Source organism: Taudactylus pleione, unplaced genomic scaffold (assembly GCF_031769625.1).
Source record: "Taudactylus pleione unplaced genomic scaffold, aTauple2 ptg000026l, whole genome shotgun sequence".
In the NCBI taxonomy this organism is placed as follows: Eukaryota; Metazoa; Chordata; class Amphibia; order Anura; family Myobatrachidae; genus Taudactylus; species Taudactylus pleione.
The window spans coordinates 2,264,856-2,285,502 of NW_028284428.1; the positions used below are offsets into that span (position 1 = coordinate 2,264,856).

A 20,647-nucleotide genomic window follows, 5' to 3' on the forward strand; every position below is an offset into this window, starting at 1 on the left:
TCCGGATGCACTGTATATACACATTCAAAGTTTACATTAAAAACCATCAATATTTGTGCATAACACAAAAACATAAAAATCTGAAGAAAAAAAGTCCACCTTTACATATATAATCTAAATGCAGCTGATTTGATTATTGCAATGATGTAGCCTTTGTCTCCAACATAGTAGCCAGGTATTTAAACTTATGTCCATACTCCCTTCTTTTAGTGCATCCCACAGGTCATAATGATAGCCCATTTTCAAGTTTGTGGGTAAATAAGGTGCGCAAAACCTGCATCCTGTTCACTACCCCAAAGAAAAAAGTGTCACCACACTTAGAATAACATGTATAACAAAAAAATTTCTGGGTGTGAAAAAGTGACGCTGGATATCAAGTGAATCACGTGACATATAAAAGAGAAAAAGAAAATTTGATACTCAATCTCAACGCGTATTAGTTGAGTGTCTCAGTGTGCACCTTTAAATCTCATTGATGTTCTCCGTTCGTACATGAAAAAAATACAAGAAATTCATATACAGTTTTAGTGGTTAGAATAAAAGATGAGTTTTGATAAATCAAGTCGGGTACAATAACGCCTATCCCTCTAAGGCAATAACATACCCCACTTACAAGTCTGCAAGTAGGGATAAATATATAGGGGTACTTTTTCACACCCAGAAATTTTTTTGTTATACATAATGATAGCCTGCCCGGTAAAGTGGTGTACGTATAGATTTTCCAGTTCCAAGAGTATATAATGTCTCTTATAGCAAGTTCTTACCACTCCCAGTATTAGGGCTCAGATCTTTTGTAGCAAGCAGCCAATAGCACACGGTGCCATTACTTCATTGAAAGGGAAAAAGCACAAGGTAGAAGAAACCTCTGGCTGGTTTGAAAGTGTGCTCAGCACTCTGAGTCCTCCGGCTGGTAGACAGTTCGGCAGATACAAGGTCCTTACGGAACAGCTGCAAACAGGTGGAGACATCATCATCCCTTTACACGTTTCTCCGCTGTTTAAGGGTAGCGGATTCTTCAGAAGGTAAAAAAGAGGCATTAGTTGAAGTTAAAAAAAAAATTACATGGGGTCCCCCCATAAAACAGAACCAGCCCCAGACTTTTCATTGCCAGTCCCGGTTGTGTAAGTATAGGGAAAAAATTGCGTAGGGTTCCCATGTACTTAGCACAACCAGCACCAGGCTCTGGGCCGGTCCTTTTTCTGGAATTACGGGAAAAAATGCGTAGGGTTCCCATGTAATTTCCACAACCAGCACCAGGACCCTTTCTAGCAGGGAGGGTAAATGTCACAGCCAGGGAAATCCTATCCCTGGGTTACCCAACCAAAACATTACTCCTGACCGCTAGTCAGCCCAGGCCGGAGATCCCTGGGGAGTTGGGGACCCCCCAATAAAGGGATCCCCCTCTCCAGGGCATCCCAGGCCTAGGCTGATAGCCCGGGGCTATCCCCGCCATCCGTGGGTTGTGGGTTGCGGCTTGATAGTGTAAGTGTAGCGTAAAAAGAGAATAGTATGCATTGTCTTTTATTAGTAGAACTGCAGGTCCCAGCAAGCCTCCCCAACATGTTGGTACTTGGAGAAACACAAGTACCAGCATGCGGGGCATTAATGGCCCGCTGGTACTTGTAGTTCACCTGTAAAGAAATGTTTAAATAAAAACAATACACACACCGTGACAGTATCGTTTTAATACAGAACCGCAGAATCACCTTTAGTAACCCTACGGCTTTCACCATTGACTTTAATGGCGGGGGCTGATCTCAGGAGATTTCAGTGATTCATAAAAATGAATCTCTAACCGAACTTTAGTAAATTTACCCCTTGATTTGGTCTCTTAAAGTGACAGTGCTTCTTAAAATCTCTAATGCATTAAATGAATCCATAGAAAGTCTGAACCTTACATTAAACGTCCCTTTTACAAAATGTATATAATAGTATTACATTAACTTATCTAGACCTTTAAATATGTTACATGATATAAATATATTTCAGATATTTACAAAAGTGATGAAAGAAGATGCAAACAATTGTTATATAATGCACAGATATGTAATACATATTATAGATACATTTTTATTTTAATGACCTACAAAAAGAGTGTTGCTAAAATAAAATATATTGGGATGCTAGATATTGTCAAATAAGCATTTCATTAAAATTTGTATTGATGTAATTTCTGAGACCTCGGAAAATTCACCTCTCTAAAATAATTTTACTTCTTCATTTCCATAAGCCTTACGGAGAAATGCTGAGATACAATGGGGTAAATTTACTAAGATGGGAGTTCTATTTAAAAAGTGATGTTGCCCATAGATTCTACCTGTCATTTATCTAGCACCTTCTAGAAGATAATACCAGGAATCTGATTGGTTGCTATGGGCAACACTTAATAGAACTCCCATCTTAGTAAATTTACCCCAATGTGTGGGTTTGGAGACCATTGTTCATATTTCTAATATGTTCATATACAGGTTTTTAATTTCCTTGTTATTTGGCCTATGTACTGGAGATCACAAGGGCACTCGGGAAGATGAAGTAACTCGCTTAATAGAAAGTAAAATATCCCACTTAAATGAAGTTTATTGCCTGCACACAGTGCAATCTATACACGCTGTACAATTAAGGGGGAAAAAGGCTTTCTTTCCAGCTCTCCTTTCTCTCCCATGTGTCCTCCTGAGGCCACCCCTCTGCATATGTCTTCCTTCCCAGCTCTCTTCTCCCTGTCTTTCTTTCTCAATCAACCGATCAATCATTTCATGTTATTTTCTCTCTCAAATGTTCAAGCTTTTCCTTCCCTCCAAGATTATCTGAACTGCAGAGTGGTTAGCAGTGCTGCCTCTGGTGCCTTCCTGTTTGGAGTTTGTATGTTCTCTGCCTGTTTATGTTTCCTTTAAGTGCTCAGGTTTCCTCCTGTCAGTCACTTAGTTTCTGCCAAAAATGACCCTTGTATCTGTGTGTGTGTGTGCTAGGGAATTTAGGTTGTAATATCCAATGGGCTGGGAATGTAACGATTAGATCTTCTCTTAGAGATGAGCAGTTCGGTTTTCCGGAGTAACAAACGTATCCGAACTGTGGTGTTCCGAGTCGAACCAAGTCCCAGCTCGGATAACTTTGGTGTTTCCGAGTAAAACAGAGTCCTGATTCTCAAAAACGGATATTGGGTGTTTTGGATTGAAGTCTTTCCTGATTTCACACAGGAGAGTGATCTGTAGTTCATGCTGCAATACTACATACCTCACCATTAGAGATAGTTGTAGGTTTATGGAGTAGGTGTGTAATAGACTGCAGTCATCTTTGTTTGTCAGACACTAGCTAGCACCTGGAATCTAGTGCAAACAGGCTCTTGTGTGTGTTTGTTAGAGGTGAAGTTGAAGTGAGCTGCACTTGCAGTTGTTTTTCTTTGTGTTTGTTTCGCTGCTCTGTTGCTTAGATTAGCCAGCCAGCCTTTGTCCAATATTGGTGAATATAATATTGTGAGCTCTGTTGCTTAGATTAGCCAGCCAGCCTTTGTCCAATATTGGTGAATATAATATTGTGAGCTGTGTTGCTTAGATTAGCCAGCCTTTGTCCAAGATTGGTGAATATAATATTGTGAGCTGTGTTGCTTAGATTAGCCAGCCAGCCTTTGTCCAATATTGGTGAATATAATATTGTGAGCTCTGTTGCTTAGATTAGCCAGCCTTTGTCCAATATTGGTGAATATAATATTGTGAGCTCTGTCGCTTAGATTAGCCAGCCTTTGTCCAATATTGGTGAATATAATATTGTGAGCTGTGTTGCTTAGATTAGCCAGCCTTTGTCCAATATTGGTGAATATAATATTGTGAGCTGTGTTGCTTAGATTAGCCAGCCTTTGTCCAATATTGGTGAATATAATATTGTGAGCTGTGTTGCTTAGATTAGCCAGCCTTTGTCCAATATTGGTGAATATAATATTGTGAGCTGTGTTGCTTAGATTAGCCAGCCAGCCTTTGTCCAATATTGGTGAATATAATATTGTGAGCTCTGTTGCTTAGATGAGCCAGCCAGCCTTTGTCCAATATTGGTGAATATAATATTGTGAGCTCTGTTGCTTAGATTAGCCAGCCAGCCTTTGTCCAATATTGGTGAATATAATATTGTGAGCTGTGTTGCTTAGATTAGCCAGCCTTTGTCCAAGATTGGTGAATATAATATTGTGAGCTCTGTCGCTTAGATTAGCCAGCCTTTGTCCAATATTGGTGAATATAATATTGTGAGCTCTGTTGCTTAGATTAGCCAGCCAGCCTTTGTCCAATATTGGTGAATATAATATTGTGAGCTGTGTTGCTTAGATTAGCCAGCCTTTGTCCAATATTGGTGAATATAATATTGTGAGCTCTGTTGCTTAGATTAGCCAGCCAGCCTTTGTCCAATATTGGTGAATATAATATTGTGAGCTCTGTTGCTTAGATTAGCCAGCCTTTGTCCAATATTGGTGAATATAATATTGTGAGCTCTGTCGCTTAGATTAGCCAGCCTTTGTCCAATATTGGTGAATATAATATTGTGAGCTGTGTTGCTTAGATTAGCCAGCCTTTGTCCAATATTGGTGAATATAATATTGTGAGCTGTGTTGCTTAGATTAGCCAGCCTTTGTCCAATATTGGTGAATATAATATTGTGAGCTGTGTTGCTTAGATTAGCCAGCCTTTGTCCAATATTGGTGAATATAATATTGTGAGCTGTGTTGCTTAGATTAGCCAGCCAGCCTTTGTCCAATATTGGTGAATATAATATTGTGAGCTCTGTTGCTTAGATGAGCCAGCCAGCCTTTGTCCAATATTGGTGAATATAATATTGTGAGCTCTGTTGCTTAGATTAGCCAGCCAGCCTTTGTCCAATATTGGTGAATATAATATTGTGAGCTGTGTTGCTTAGATTAGCCAGCCTTTGTCCAAGATTGGTGAATATAATATTGTGAGCTCTGTCGCTTAGATTAGCCAGCCTTTGTCCAATATTGGTGAATATAATATTGTGAGCTCTGTTGCTTAGATTAGCCAGCCTTTGTCCAATATTGGTGAATATAATATTGTGAGCTCTGTCGCTTAGATTAGCCAGCCTTTGTCCAATATTGGTGAATATAATATTGTGAGCTGTGTTGCTTAGATTAGCCAGCCTTTGTCCAATATTGGTGAATATAATATTGTGAGCTGTGTTGCTTAGATTAGCCAGCCTTTGTCCAATATTGGTGAATATAATATTGTGAGCTGTGTTGCTTAGATTAGCCAGCCTTTGTCCAATATTGGTGAATATAATATTGTGAGCTGTGTTGCTTAGATTAGCCAGCCAGCCTTTGTCCAATATTGGTGAATATAATATTGTGAGCTCTGTTGCTTAGATGAGCCAGCCAGCCTTTGTCCAATATTGGTGAATATAATATTGTGAGCTCTGTTGCTTAGATTAGCCAGCCAGCCTTTGTCCAATATTGGTGAATATAATATTGTGAGCTGTGTTGCTTAGATTAGCCAGCCTTTGTCCAAGATTGGTGAATATAATATTGTGAGCTCTGTCGCTTAGATTAGCCAGCCTTTGTCCAATATTGGTGAATATAATATTGTGAGCTCTGTTGCTTAGATTAGCCAGCCAGCCTTTGTCCAATATTGGTGAATATAATATTGTGAGCTGTGTTGCTTAGATTAGCCAGCCTTTGTCCAATATTGGTGAATATAATATTGTGAGCTCTGTTGCTTAGATTAGCCAGCCAGCCTTTGTCCAATATTGGTGAATATAATATTGTGAGCTGTGTTGCTTAGATTAGCCAGCCTTTGTCCAATATTGGTGAATATAATATTGTGAGCTGTGAGGAGGTGAAAAGTGAGTGGAAATGAATGTTATTGATGTTAGCAATACTATAGGAACAAAAACAGGTACAAAGTACATGATTTTAGCTTTTTTTCATTATAAATTTTTATGAAAATCCATATCCAAAAGTAAACCTAAAACACTTTGTTGTTTTTCCAAATCCAAATAACAATGATGATTAGATCCAAAACTAAAACACGAGGGTCTGCGCACATCTTTATTTTCTATACAGCATGATATGATTGGCGCTATACAAGAAAACCTTATAGACAGATCTGTCCTTGAAATGTTTCACATTCTCCGATTTGCTCCTGCAAATCAAAAATACCTTGTTCCCCTTGAAACAATAAATAAAAAAGCATGCATACATACATATATCGCATCAAACTAATGTTTGCTTTATGCAAACTAATACAACCATAACATTACACCTTTTGTCCATCCTTTTAACTGATATTAATCACTCATTTGTCATGTTACAATAGTTTCCCCTTTAGTTTGACATCTACAACATGGTAAATATTGCTGCAATGTAATTTTTTGCCGACCATCTCTGCACTTACCGTATATTTGGTTATTGCAATCTGCAAAATAATCACTAGAGGTCAGTGTTTTGCTACATATGCAAATAGATATTTACCAAGTTAAAAGATAATCTGGTATTGTGGGGATATCATTTTATAGAATGTACTTGTTAAATGACAGCTAGCAGCTGATTGCTTGCTATGCATCTCTCCCATATCACTTAAATGTCTCATTATTGATCTTATTGCTAATCATATTCTACAATGTGATACAGAGAATGTACTCATTCACAATACTTCTGAATATGCCCATATACTACTGTGTTTGATATTTGCTATTTCACTGAAGCCTTTTCATAGATCGCTAATCTAAAACTATCCACTGTAGGTTAGTGCCATGTCGCCACTTTCTTTGCCCACATTATCTTTTAACCTGGCACTCTGAGTTTCTCTCCATTTGCTTGCACAATCATGTCCGCTAAACCTTCTTTTTCGTTTTGCAGCTCTTTTGCCCTGATATTTGGGTTCTGCTTTTTTTTTTTTTTGCAGCAAATGATGTAATTGGGCTCTGAAAGTTGTAGCTAGACCAGTGGTTTTCCACATTGTTTCCGATGCTATACAGCGCCTAATATTTCACACGTGCGATTAGAACCACATGGTTTTCACCTGGTGGCATATTGGTCCAATTTAACATGACATAAAGCACTGTGTGATATTACATCACTAAAGAGGCTTCTGAGAATTCCACAGACAGAGCTATATAACTGTCTGTGCAGACTGTCACACAGGGCTCTGACATGTAAAGAATGTCTTACTGATGTCTGTAGGAATTATAAGGGAACTTTTCCCTACTGTTCCTTGCAGAACACTTTAACTTGGCTATATTCTCAGGTCTTCTTGCTCGCATTGCATGTTTGATAACTTCCAACTGATTTGTCATGGTGCTTCTACAGGTAATAAGGGTTTATAACCCACAGGTGTCATTTTTGTCCAAGAAGAAGTTCTAGTATAATTCTAACTAAAATTACTAATTTTAGTTATGAAATTAGTACAATATATTATACTGTATACAAAATGGTACTTGTGTGGGCTCCTGGGATGCACAGGAGATGCTCTTTTCTGTTCAGTTGAGGTGTTTTGTTTTGGTTTTTTTTAATAACAGCAGAGTTGACAGAATTTGTCCCCATAACATTTTCCATTGAAACGAGGGGTAAGCTTATGGCACAGAGGTTTTATACTCGTCACTACTAGTTTTGAGAAAAAAAAAAAATCCATTGATTTGTTTGATGGACAATATCCCCAAAATGGTGAATTATTTTAGTTCACATTTAGGGCTTACTAGCACAAACTGCTTCTCAGTCTAGATTCCAAACATACCACAACTCAAAATACTACTGGTGAAATGATGTAGCATAGATATTTAATGCTCTCTGTGGCACACGGCAGTAATGCGAATGGATCAGAGATTACTGCAAAGTAATAATGCTGTAGAGATTCATTGATATCTATGTTGGACTATTTGTTTTGCAGTTTTGTCAGTTTGCATTTGGAACACAGATTGAAACTACTCATGTGGACAAAACCGTAGAGCAAGACATAATCAGTCATAGTTTTTGTAGATAAGATGTTGCACAAATACGTTTTATTATTAGAATAAATCTCTTAACACGCTATAGCATCCATTAGCACTGTAGACCACTGCTGCTGCACACAATAAAATGGTGATTTATCACTTCTTAGAGCAGCTGACTGTGTTAGGTGTGCGAGCATGCTGCAGACTAATTAAATTCATGGGGGACAATAGATTACACAATGAGACCTGACTACTGTTGGTTTGCGCACATCTCTAAAATAGAGAGAAATGTATTATATCACCCTAGATTTTTATAAATGTAATTCAGCAGACACTATAAACAGATCTATTTATTTTATAGGTAAGTTATTTGCTGGCTGGCGGTTCTATGGCACATGAAGACTTTTGTGGACACGTTGGCAGATTGGACCCTGGAGATTTGCAGGTAACCAAATTAATTACACTGGATTATTACTGTAGTCATACATATTAGTCTGCGTTTTTTTGGCCAACAAAGTGAATGGTTTCTGGTGCCACAGTAAAGTATGTGTAGCACAAAATGCCATAAAGTACAGAATCATTATGGGTCGGCCAAGTACACCGTTTATATTAAGACCCATTGAAAATGTATCTTTTTATTCTCATTTTAATGCAGTTTCAAACATACATGGGGAGTTAAAATTTGGGTCTGTGGAAGTCTCCATAGAGACCTGGATTAGACAGAGACTGAAGTATATGTGGAGTATTGTGTAGGCCAGCGGTTCCCAACTTTTTTGAATCACGGTGCACTAGAGTCTCAGCATTGTTTTCACTGCACCCCTAAGAGAAAAGTTTGTTATAGAGAAATTCAGAAAAAAATGTAGTAAAGTGAAGTACATTGTGCTGACCTGTCATCCTTAGGCTCAGTTATGTGGTGGGGGACAGGTTTGTGCTGCTGTTTGTCCATATATTTACATTACATTGACCATAAAGAATTTGATTTGGTGCTGGACCACCAACCTGAGGCACCCCTGCAAGTGTCCCGAGGCACCCCAGGGTGCCGCGGCGCACAGTTTGGGAACCACTGGTGTAGGCAGTGTTATCATTGTAGCTAAGTCTTCCTATCATGGACGCATTATATGATGATCAATGTCCCAACTGTTATGTCACAATTGTAAACATACTGTAAGTACATGATTTAGTTTCCAGAGAGTAAGACGATTGTCACACAATAACAACATTAAATCCTCAGTAACTTTGACTATATATTAGAGCAGTGGTCGCCAACCTTAATTGGGGTGGGAGCTACTTGAGAATAATGAGATGTCCTGAAGAGCCACATTTTATTTTTGAAAGCTCAAATCTAGCTAATAACCACATTTTTCATAGAAAAACAACAATACATTATTAATACAGTGATAAAGGGGTCTATTTACTAAGCTTGGTCCAACACCCCCTTCAAAGTGCCCGATCTCTTCTGTGATGCTTGTGGAGAGTGGTCAGCGGGGAGCAGGGTGCTGCTGAATGGTTTGTGCAGGCAGAACACCGTGAATGAACAAGTCCCACAACCCCTTTTAAAGTGCCCGATCTGTACAGTACCTCTGATGCCTATTGAGAGCTGTCAGCGGGGAGTAGGGTGCTGCTGGATATATTATGCTGGTGGGACAGTGTATGCCAGGTCCCACACTCCCACCTGATCCCACACTCCCACCAAATCATGCCCGGTCAGCCGCGAGCCTGCTGGCAGTGCCTGATAGCCACCGCACCGTGTGACATGCACGAGCTACCCCGCCGTGCTACTGCCGTCGCCATAAGGCGAGCTACCCAGATTGCGGCCGCAAGCCACCGGTCATTAGCGAGCGACGGGTTGGCGACTGCTGTATTAGAGGGACAAACGTCTAGACCCAGGGTAGTGTACACTGAAGTGCCAAAGGTAATGGGATAGATGTCTAGTATCGTGTAGAGGACCCCCTCTAGCCTGGCGAAGTGCAGCAACTCGACGTGGCATCGATTCCACAAGTGGATGGAAGACCTCTGGAGATATGTTGACCCATCCCTGATATTTGTAAGTGCAGGATCTTGGGTGTGATTGGACCTCTACCACATCCCATAAATGCTTTATTGGGTTCATGTGGGACGAACGTGGTGGTCACACCATTCGTCGTAACTCTCCAGAATGCTTCTCGAACCAGATCCTGCTGAGATATTCCATCGTTGTGGGGGTACATGAAGTCCATGAAGGGCTGCAAGTGGCCACCAAGCAATGCAACGTAGTGGTTACCCATCAATGACCTGTTCAGGCGGTCCCAACCTGCCATCTGAACACACCCCACACCATTATGGAACCACCACCAGCCTGCACGGTGCCTTGTTGACAACTGGGGTCCATGGCCTTATGGGGTTTGTGCCACATCTGAACTTTACCATCAGCCCAAAACAACTGGAACCGTGACTCTCAGACCACGTCACATGTTGCCAGTCTTCCAGGGTCCAATTATTGCTATAATAAGCTCAGGTAAGGTGCTGTATCCGGTGTCGTAGTGTTAATAGGGGCACTTTCATGGAAGCTAAAGAACACTGCACTAACCTGTTGGATATGTGTCAATTCTGGCCAAACACCTCTGGACACAATCATTAACCACTTAACTGACAAATAGTTTTTGTAAAAACCGCTCAGAATTTTTTTTTTTTTCCTCTGAATTGGGTAAAGAAAAAAACAATTTTTCCCCCCAAACATCGGATCACCACCATCGGAACATCGTGACCATCACAACTTTCCTTTTCACATTTGCTTCAGGCACCGGGTACACTTTAGGGGGTGAGGGGGAGTTAGTTTACTTTTTCCCAGTGGCTGCTAATCTCTGAAGCTGCTGGGTGAGGGGGTCCTGCTGTACTGACCAATCAGCTGTGATCGCCAGCACAGCAGACACTGGGGGAGGATGCAGACAAGCAGGGGGACTGGAAGGTCCCTCTGAGAGCAGCACCTGCAGGAAGATTCTCTTCCTGCAGCCGCCCACACTGATTATCTGATTGGTCACATTGTTGCATCCAGCTCAGATAACGCACAGCCTGGTGTGCTCGGAAAAATGCGACCGGCCAGGCAAGTGGTTAAGCACCCGTGGTGAGCCACTGCGCTGTTCACCGTGGGTGGTAATGTCTTCCAGTAGGTATTCCCGGGACACATGTGACGCCGTATATTGAGGAATGTTGAATGTCCACACAACTTCGGAAATGAAATGTCCCATCTGTCGGGCATCCACTGTCATGCCCAGTTTGAACTCCAATAATTCATGTCACTTAGCCACGAGCAACCTAGCTGGTGTTCCTATTGACTCGAGATATCAGATTAAAACTGGTGCAGGTCTGGGCATTTCCAAGATGTCACAGTATGGTGACACCACCTACAATTACCTTTACATACTGCTATCCCATGACTTTTGGCACTTCAGTGTAATGGGGATTTTGGCACATTGAAAAACTGTTGGAGCAATTCTGTTACTCTGCTTTTTTTGTTTCTATGAAAAACGGTAATGGTAGAGACTGTCGGTGCCCCAGTGTTGATGCATTTTTCATGGGTTCCAGACTTTGACTAGTAAACCTACCTTGAAACTGGGGTTTTAAGAATTACCCTTCACTGTTGGTTGCAGCTGCATCAATGCTTTGGTAGGAATTTTGACACTGGTATCAGGTCTGGAGACCCTTTCATCGGTAACCTTGCCTCATTGGCTTCCTGTGTACTGGCAATGACATTCAGCCCGATCTCTCAACTGAATGGAGCATGCTCCTTTGGTATCCGGACTCTGTGGAGTGGCTCCCCCCGTGGAGGTTGTGTTGTGCACTGACCTTTTCTATTGTGGAGTTTGGACAGCTTCAGGCTGTGAAACCTGCCTGTTACAGTCTGTGGACTTTGATATGACCAGATGTCTTTGTTCCTTTGCCATCTGGAAGAAGTCACGTCTGTTTGCTGACCTGCTCCCCTTGCTGGATCACTCCTGTTCATACTCTTCGGTGGTTGTCGCTGATGATTGAATGGACTGCTGCAGTCACTGGTGCTTACTGTAACTAACACTCACTCTCTTACTTCTAGTGACTTGTGTGCTTTCTGAGACTTCCATCTGTTCCTGAACAGTTTGGAGTGGCTTTTGTCCCACCTTTGGTGACTACTGCTGGCAGCTTACCTTACGCCTATACCAGAACGTGATATCTAGTGTTGATGTGCCCGTCGTTGCTCCTGGTCTCCAACTACATTTTTGGACTGGTTGCTGTCCTGTTTCTTCTAACCTCTTCTTCTTTTTTTTTTTTTTTTTTTTTGTCTGTCCCCTTGCTTCCCTATTGTATCTCTCCCTTTTTCTCCCTATTCACCCACCTTTCCTCCAGGATAAATGCTACTGGGCTTTAGGTTACTATTTTGTTTAACATGCTCTTTGTCTAAGCCTGGTCTTATCATGCTTCCCATTTATTCCCTGCCTGTCCGAGCTGGCGGAAGCCATCTCTATGGCTCTTCTGCCCCATATTGATAGATGACTGGAGAACATGGAATCAAAAATAAATGCTGCTCTCACTAAAATTGAGGTTTAAGCCAACCTTGTATTCAGAAAAGCTACTAATCCTGGTAGTCTGGGATACCAGGTCACTCCTCTTCTATAGAAACCAGCTAAAGACCCTTCAATCTCTATGTGAAGATGTTGAAATTTTCAAAATCCAGCAGTGCCGGAATACCTTCAATTTTATAGGGTCCCTGGGATCTCCTGTAGGGTCACAGCTTACCCAGTCTGTCCTCAGCCCTGGGTTTAGCAATGGACAGACAAGTTCCGTAAATTAACAGTGCTCTTTGCTTGTGCCCTGATGGACCGGATGTTGACAAGTCCCTGGCCTGTGACATGTTATTTTTGGCACAGTTATCCAAAAATTCCACTAAGGGTTTTTGATAATGGTTAACTTTTGTTTTGATTGCACCCCTTTGGTCAACTGTCACTTATTCAGCCGTAGGTCATCGTCTGGATCACCTTCAGCTTCTGAACAATAGCAATATGGAATGGTTCACCGAATCTATATTTCCTTATGCTCATCGGAACTCAATAATTTCAGCACTGTATACTTACAGTAATATGGAATGGTTCACCGCCATTAGTTGTTTGGAATCTAGATTTCCTTATGCTCATAGGAACTTCACTAATTCTAGCACTGAATACTTATTTAGTTATGGTATACTTTAATAGTGATAGAGAGAACCCTCCTGTGGATGGCTCATCTTTTGAATTTTCACAACATTTTCATTTTTGTCACAGTATATGTCACAGTTGTAACAATGTTTTAATTTGCCCCTTTTTTTTTTCTTTGTTCACAATATTTGGTTCTTGACATATATTTGTCTTTGCTTTATTTGTGCACTAATGTTGGCACCTTTACTTAAAATGTTACCTATGTTTCAGTTTCGCCTTGGTGTCGTTTTTTACTCATATTGTGTTCTTTTGACTCTTTTTATACAGCTATGTTTTCTTTCATATGCTATAATATATTCACCACAGTAATGTTCCAATGTTCTGTATGCATATGTATTAGGGGTGTGCACCGGCCACTTTTCGTGTTTTGTGTTTTGGTTTTGGATCTGGATCTTTCTTCGTGTTTTGGATCTGGATTGGTTTTGCCAAAACCACCCTTCCGTGTTTTGGGTTCTGGGTTTTGTGTTTTGGATCTGTATTTTTTTTTAAAAAAGCATAAAAACAGCTAAAATCACAGAATGTGTGGGTTTTTCTGCTCCTATGCTATTATTAACCTCAATAACCTTAATTTCCACTCATTTCCAGTCTATTCTGAACACCTCACACCTCACAATAGTGTTTTTATGTCCAAAACGTTGCACCGAGGTAGCTGGATGACTATGCTAAGCGACACGAGTGGGCGGCACAAACACGTGACCCATCTAGGCGTGAAACTGCAGTGGCAGACAGGATGGCAGTTTGAAAAACTAGGCCCCAAACTGTACATAATGCAAAGAAAAAAAAGAGGTGCAAGATGGAATTGTCCTTGGGCCCTCCCACCCACCCTTATGTTGTATAAACAGGACATGCACACTTTAACAAATCAATCATTTCAGCGCCAGGGTCTGCCACACAACTGTGGCTGAAATGATTGGTTCGTTTGGGCCCCCACAAAACAAGCTGGCAATTAATGTGTCCCTGCACAAACTGGCTCTATGGAGGCAAGATGTCATCCTCATCCTCCTCATCCACCGATTCCTCACCCTCTTCAGTGTGTACATCCTCATCCTCACAAAGTATTAACTCGTCCCCACTTGAATCCACCACCACAGGTCCCTCTGTACCTTCTGGAGGCTGGTCTCCCTGGAAGAGCTGATAATTCATTTTGATGAACATCATCTTCTCCACATTCTGTGGAAGCAACCTCCTACGCCTTTCGCTGACAAGGTTCCCGGCTGCACTAAACACTCTTTCGGAGTACACACTGGAGGGGGGGCAACTCAGGTAAAATAGAGCCAGTTTGTACAGGGGCCTCCAAATTGCCTCTTTTTCCTGCCAGTACAGGTATGGACTGTCTGCCATGCCTACTTGGATGCTGTCACCGATGTAATCCTCCACCATTCTGTCAATGGTGACAGTATCATATGCAGTGACAGTAGACATGTCAGAAATTGTTGCCAGGTCCTTCAGTCCGGACCAGATGTCCAAACTTGGTCCTGCCTGCCCTGCATCACCGCCAGCGGGTTGCTTAGGATACCTAAGTTTTTTCCTGGCAGCCCCAGTTGCAGGAGAAAATGAAGAAGGAGCCGTTGACGTGTCACGTTCCGCTTCAGCTGACAGTGTGTTCACCAGCAGGTCTTTGCACCTCTGCAGGCTTGTGTCGGCCGGAAAGAGAGACACCACATAGGCTTTAAACCTAGGATCGAGCACGGTGGCCAAAACGTAGTGGTCTGATTTCAACAGATTGACCACCCTGGAATCCTGGCAAAGCGAATGAAGGGCTTCATCCACAAGTCCCACATGCCGAGCGGAATCGCTCCGTCTTAGCTCCTCCTTCACTTTCTCCAGCTGCTTCTGCAAAAGCCTGATGAGGGGAATGACCTGACTCAAGCTGGCAGTGTCTGAACTGACTTCACGTGTGGCAAGTTCGAAGGGCTGGAGAACCTTGCACAACACGGAAATCATTCTCCACTGCGCTTGAGTCAGGTGCATACCCCCTCCTTTGCCTATGTCATAGGTGGATGTATAGGCTTGTATGGCCTTTTGCTGCTCCTCCATCCTCTGAAGCATATAGAGGGTTGAGTTCCACCGCGTCACAACCTCTTGCTTCAGGTGATGGCGGGGCAGGTTCAAGAGTGTTTGCTGGCGCTCCAGTCTTCGGCACGCAGTCGCTGAATGGCGAAAGTGGCCAGAAATTTTTCGGGCCACCCAAAGCGTCTCCTGCACACCCCTGTCGCTTTTCAGAAAATTCTGCACCACCAAGTTTATTGTGTGAGCAAAACATGGGACGTGCTGGAATTTGCCCAGATGTAATGCCCGCACAATATTGGTGGCGTTGTCAGATATCACAAATCCCCAGGAGAGTCTAAGTGGGGTAAGCCACTGGGCGATGATTTCCCTCAGTTTCTCTAAGAGGTTGTCGGCGGTGTGCCTCTTACTGAAACCGGTGATACACAGCGTAGCCTGCCTTGTAACGAGCTGGCATTTCTGAGATGCTGCTACTGGTGACGCTGCTGCTGTTGCTGCGTAAGGTGATACATCTACCCAGTGGGCTGTCACAGTCATATAGTCCTTAGTCTGCCCTGTTCCACTTGTCCACATGTCCGTGGTTAAGTGGACATTGTGTACAACGGCATTTTTCAGGACACTGAGGACACTTTTTCTGACGTTTCTGTACAGTCTCGGTATCGCCTGCCTAGTGAAGTGGAATCTAGACGGGATTTGGAACCGGGGACACACTACCTCCATCAATTGTCTAAATCCCACTGCACTAATGGCGGATACCGGACGCACGTCTAACACCAACATAGCAGTCAAGGCCTCAGTTATACGTTTTGCTTCAGGATGACTGCTGTCGTACTTCATCCTCCTCGCTAAGGACTGTTGGAGGGTCAATTGTTTAGTAAAAGTAGTGGTGTTCCTACTTCCTCTCTGGGATGATGAACGACTCCCAGCAGCAGCAGCAACAGCAGCAGCGGCAGCAGTAGGCGTAGCAATGCAGGATCCTCCGGAGGAATCCCGGATAGGAGAGTCAGTCATGCCAGTGATATGGCCTGCAGGACTACTTCCGATCCTGACTAAGGAGGAAATTGACGAGGAGGGAGTTGACGGTGTGGTTTGCAGGCGCTTGGATACAACAGGACAACGGGATTTAGGTGTCCCTGGACTGCTTACGGTCTGAGCCAAAGTTTCTGAACTTGACAGTAACTTTTTATGAACGCGCTGCAGGTGCCGTATAAGGGAGGATGTTCCTAGGTGGTTGACGTCCCTACCCCTACTTATTTCACCTTTACATATGGTACATATGGCAAGACAGTTGTTGTCCGGATTTGGATAGAAATATTGCCAGACCAAAGAGGTGGAATGTTTGGTCTTCTGCCCAGGCATGACCGTGATGGGCTTTTTCATCCCACGGACAACAACTGTCTCCCCCGGAGCCTGATTTAAACAAACCACATCACCATCAGAATCCTCCTCGCCAACTTCCTCCTCAGCGCCAGCTACACCAGTATCCTCATCCTGTTGTACTTCAACAGTGACATCTTCAATTTGCATATCAGCAAGTGGACTGTGGGTGCTCCTTTCAGCACTTGCAGGGGGCGTGCAAATGGTGGAAAGAGCCACCTCTTCCCGTCCAGTGCTGGGAAGGTCAGGCATCGCAACCACCACCACACTTGGACTCTCCTTGGGGATTTGTGATATCTTCTTAGAAAGCACAGTTCTTCGCTGTGCTTTTGCCAGCTTAACTCTTTTGATTTTTTTAGTGGGAGGAGTGCTTCCATCGTCATGTGAAGCTGAACCACTAGTCATGAACATACTAGGGATCGACCTTAGCCGTTCCTTGCCACTCCGTGTCGTAAATGGCATATTGGCAAGTTTACGTTTCTCTTCAGCTGATTTAAATGTCTTTTTCAAGGTCATTTTCCTGAACTTTGCCATTTGGGATTGTATGTGCCCTCTACTATGACATTGGGCATCGGCCTTGGCAGACGACGTTGATGGCATGTTATCGTCTATGTCATGACTAGTGGCAGCAGCTTCAGCACTAGGAGGAAGTGGTTCTTGATCTTTCTCTATTTTATTTTTATCGGAGAAAGTTTGGTCCTCCATTTATGTTATATCGATTTGATATATACGTGCGGCTAAACACAGAAAATAATTTTTTTTTGGGTTTGGACTGGAGTGTACTTTGTGGGTTACAGCACCCTTTAACGGTCAAGCCAGCCGGCCCTTTACTTATGACACAGGCGCACTCTTGGCACTACTTTGTTGATGCACGTGCGGCTACTGCGCACACAATTCACAAACACAGAAAATAATTTTTTTTTGGTTTGGACTGGAGTGTACTTTGGGGGTTACAGCACCCTTTAACGGTCAAGCCAGCCGGCCCTTTACTTATGACACAGGCGCACGCTTGGCACTACTTTGTTGATGCACGTGCGGCTACTGCGCACACAATTCACAAACACAGAAAATAATTTTTTTTTGGTTTGGACTGGAGTGTACTTTCGGGGGTTACAGCACCCTTAACGGTCAAGCCAGCCGGCCCTTTACTTATGACACAGGCGCACGCTTGGCACTACTTTGTTGATGCACGTGCGGCTACTGCGCACACAATTCACAAACACAGAAAATAATTTTTTTTTGGGTTTGGACTGGAGTGTACTTTCGGGGGTTACAGCACCCTTAACGGTCAAGCCAGCCGGCCCTTTACTTATGACACAGGCGCACGTTTGGCACTACTTTGTTGATGCACGTGCGGCTACTGCGCACACAATTCACAAACACAGAAAATAATTTTTTTTTTGGTTTGGACTGGAGTGTACTTTCGGGGGTTACAGCACCCTTAACGATCAAGCCAGCCGGCCCTTTACTTATGACACAGGCGCACGCTTGGCACTACTTTGTTGATGCACGTGCGGCTACTGCGCACACAATTCACAAACACAGAAAATAATTTTTTTTTTGGTTTGGACTGGAGTGTACTTTCGGGGGTTACAGCACCCTTAACGATCAAGCCAGCCGGCCCTTTACTTATGACACAGGCGCACGCTTGGCACTACTTTGTTGATGCACGTGCGGCTACTGCGCACACAATTCACAAACACAGAAAATAATTTTTTTTTGGTTTGGACTGGAGTGTACTTTCGGGGGTTACAGCACCCTTTAACGGTCAAGCCAGCCGGCCCTTTACTTATGACACAGGCGCACGCTTGGCACTACTTTGTTGATGCACGTGCGGCTACTGCGCACACAATTCACAAACACAGAAAATATATTATTTTTTTAGCACTTGGGGGGAGCACCCCTGATGGACAGAGCACCCCCTGGACAACACTACAGCACCCCTTTAGGACTGGGACACTGCACAGGACTTTGGAGTGGACACAGCCCCTATGGAGAACTGACTGCACAACACAGTCCAGCCAGCCCCTATGGACTTTGAAGTAGTGGACACAGCCCCTATTAACAACAGCAGCACAGCACAACACAGCCAGCCCCTATGGACTTTGAAGTAGTGGACAACAGCAGCACTACACTACACTACACTACACAGCACTAACTCCCACCCTCCCTCTTCACTGTCCACAGCCGAGTGAGAAAATGGCGCCGACGCGGGTACCTTATATAGGATCCAAAACCCGCGAGACTCGGAAGGCGGGATGATGACGTTTTGCCTCGATGTCAGATCCGAGTCAGGCGGGAAAAGTCGAGCCTGACTCGGATCGGACTCGGATCGGGGGGGCTCGGGGGGGTTCGGATTTCAGAAATCCGAACCCGCTCACCCCTAATATGTATACTGTATTATGGTTAATTTTCAACACACAATTTATTTTGTCGTGTTTAAAAAAAAAAAAAAACTAACAAATTGAAATAAAAACAGTACTGGTACTTGCAGAAACTCTGCTTGTTGAAGATCTTTTGGGTAGATAAAAGTGTCCCTGGGAGGATAGGAATGGGATGCCGACGCTCAGGATCCTGGCAGTCATAATCCCGACGCCGGCATCCCGACCAGGCTACAATACCGATTCCTTCAGGTAAGTAAACCTAACCCTCCCTCCCCGCTGCCTGAACCTAACCTCCCCCTAGTACTTGAACCCGCCCCCTAGTGCCTAACCCTAGCCCTCCCCCTAACCCCAGTACTTACCTTCAGGATCCTGGCGGTCAGGATGCCGGCATCCGTATTCTGATGTGTCGGGATTCTGGCATCTGCATTCTTAACGCCGGAATCCCAGCAGTCGGGATTATGACCGCATCTCTCCCTGGGGATAGGCTTATTTAGGAGCGGGTTGTGAAGGCAGCTTTGACCGATTGTTTTTAAACTGCAATAGAAATAAAGGATAAACCAGCCTGATTTAGCATTTATTCATATTGCCATTTTAAATATCAGTCTAAGCCGATTTCACCTGACAACTGTCTAATATGATAAGCATGGGAAAGAGAAGCCATCTATATATTTCCATGATAAAAGATCCTAGCATAATTATATATAGTTGTGCATTCTAAAATGCAGTGTAAACCTTAAATTGACAATTAACGCACATGCCTAAAAGGTGAGCTTGATGTCAATTCCAAAATCACAATTCAGAAGCAATATAGTTTTCTGTAAGTAGAGAACCTGGAGCAACCGCTCCCAAATCCCAGAAACCTCAGTACTGTAAAGTCTATTGTGAAACCAGATGCAACGCTGGTAGTTGGTGATATTATTGGAAAGGGTGCAGCTTTCAAAGAAAACAACAATTTATTTGTGCCATTTAGTTTTACAGAAGATTATTTCCATTTCTTAACTGTCACTTCATGTCTGTTTAGTGGATGACAGCTGGACGTGGTATTGTACATGCAGAGATGCCATGTACAGACGAGCCAGCACATGGATTACAACTGTGGGTTAATCTAAGAAGTTCAGAAAAGATGGTTCCGCCTGAATACCAAGAACTGAAATGTGCTGAAATTCCCAAGCCATCAAAAGATGGTGTAACCGTTACCGTTATTTCTGGAGAGTCAATGGGGATCAAGGTCAGTCATTTATAACTCTGCTACACATAAATGTATTTCATTTAATATATTATTATTAATGAAGACCGGTCATCTTTGTGTACTTAAAAGGTCTACGCAAAGGACAATTGAATATTACAAAATTATATTATATCACAAAACACAACAGTATGCAACATTGTACATTAATGAGCTCATTTAGAGATGGACACATTGCTCCCTGAACATACATATATACATACAGATGTGTCCTCACTCCTAATTGCTGCAGTTGCACCAAAAAGCCCCTTGTGGTGCGCCTGAATCTGTGAGACTCAGCTAGTGCCGGTCATTTTTATTTACAACAAAAACAGTAAAGTCCTAGCGCTTCCTTCTAGGTCAATGTAAATGTCAAATGTGGTTCCCTCCTGCAGATTCTTTTAAATGAAGATTGCGTCCTGATTCGCATGTGTTTGCTGGTGTACAGATACACCTCTCCATCTGGTACGTTACCTAAACCCTTAAAGTGCTGGAGGATAATATATTTTAAATTGTTGTTCAAATAAAAAGATTGT

At 42.9% G+C, this 20,647-nt stretch overlaps 1 protein-coding gene across 4 annotated transcripts in view; it reads left to right on the forward strand.

Annotated features, from left to right (window-relative positions):
- The window catches only part of PIR (pirin), a 91,232-nt gene that overhangs the window by 30,562 nt on the left and 40,023 nt on the right, over positions 1-20,647 (forward strand). For all 4 annotated transcript variants that reach the window (XM_088451580.1, XM_088451578.1, XM_088451579.1 and 1 more), the window contains exons 4-5: positions 8,279-8,362; positions 19,908-20,114. In XM_088451580.1, the coding sequence (XP_088307706.1) occupies positions 8,279-8,362; positions 19,908-20,114 (291 nt within the window). The remainder of the gene's footprint in view (positions 1-8,278; positions 8,363-19,907; positions 20,115-20,647) is intronic.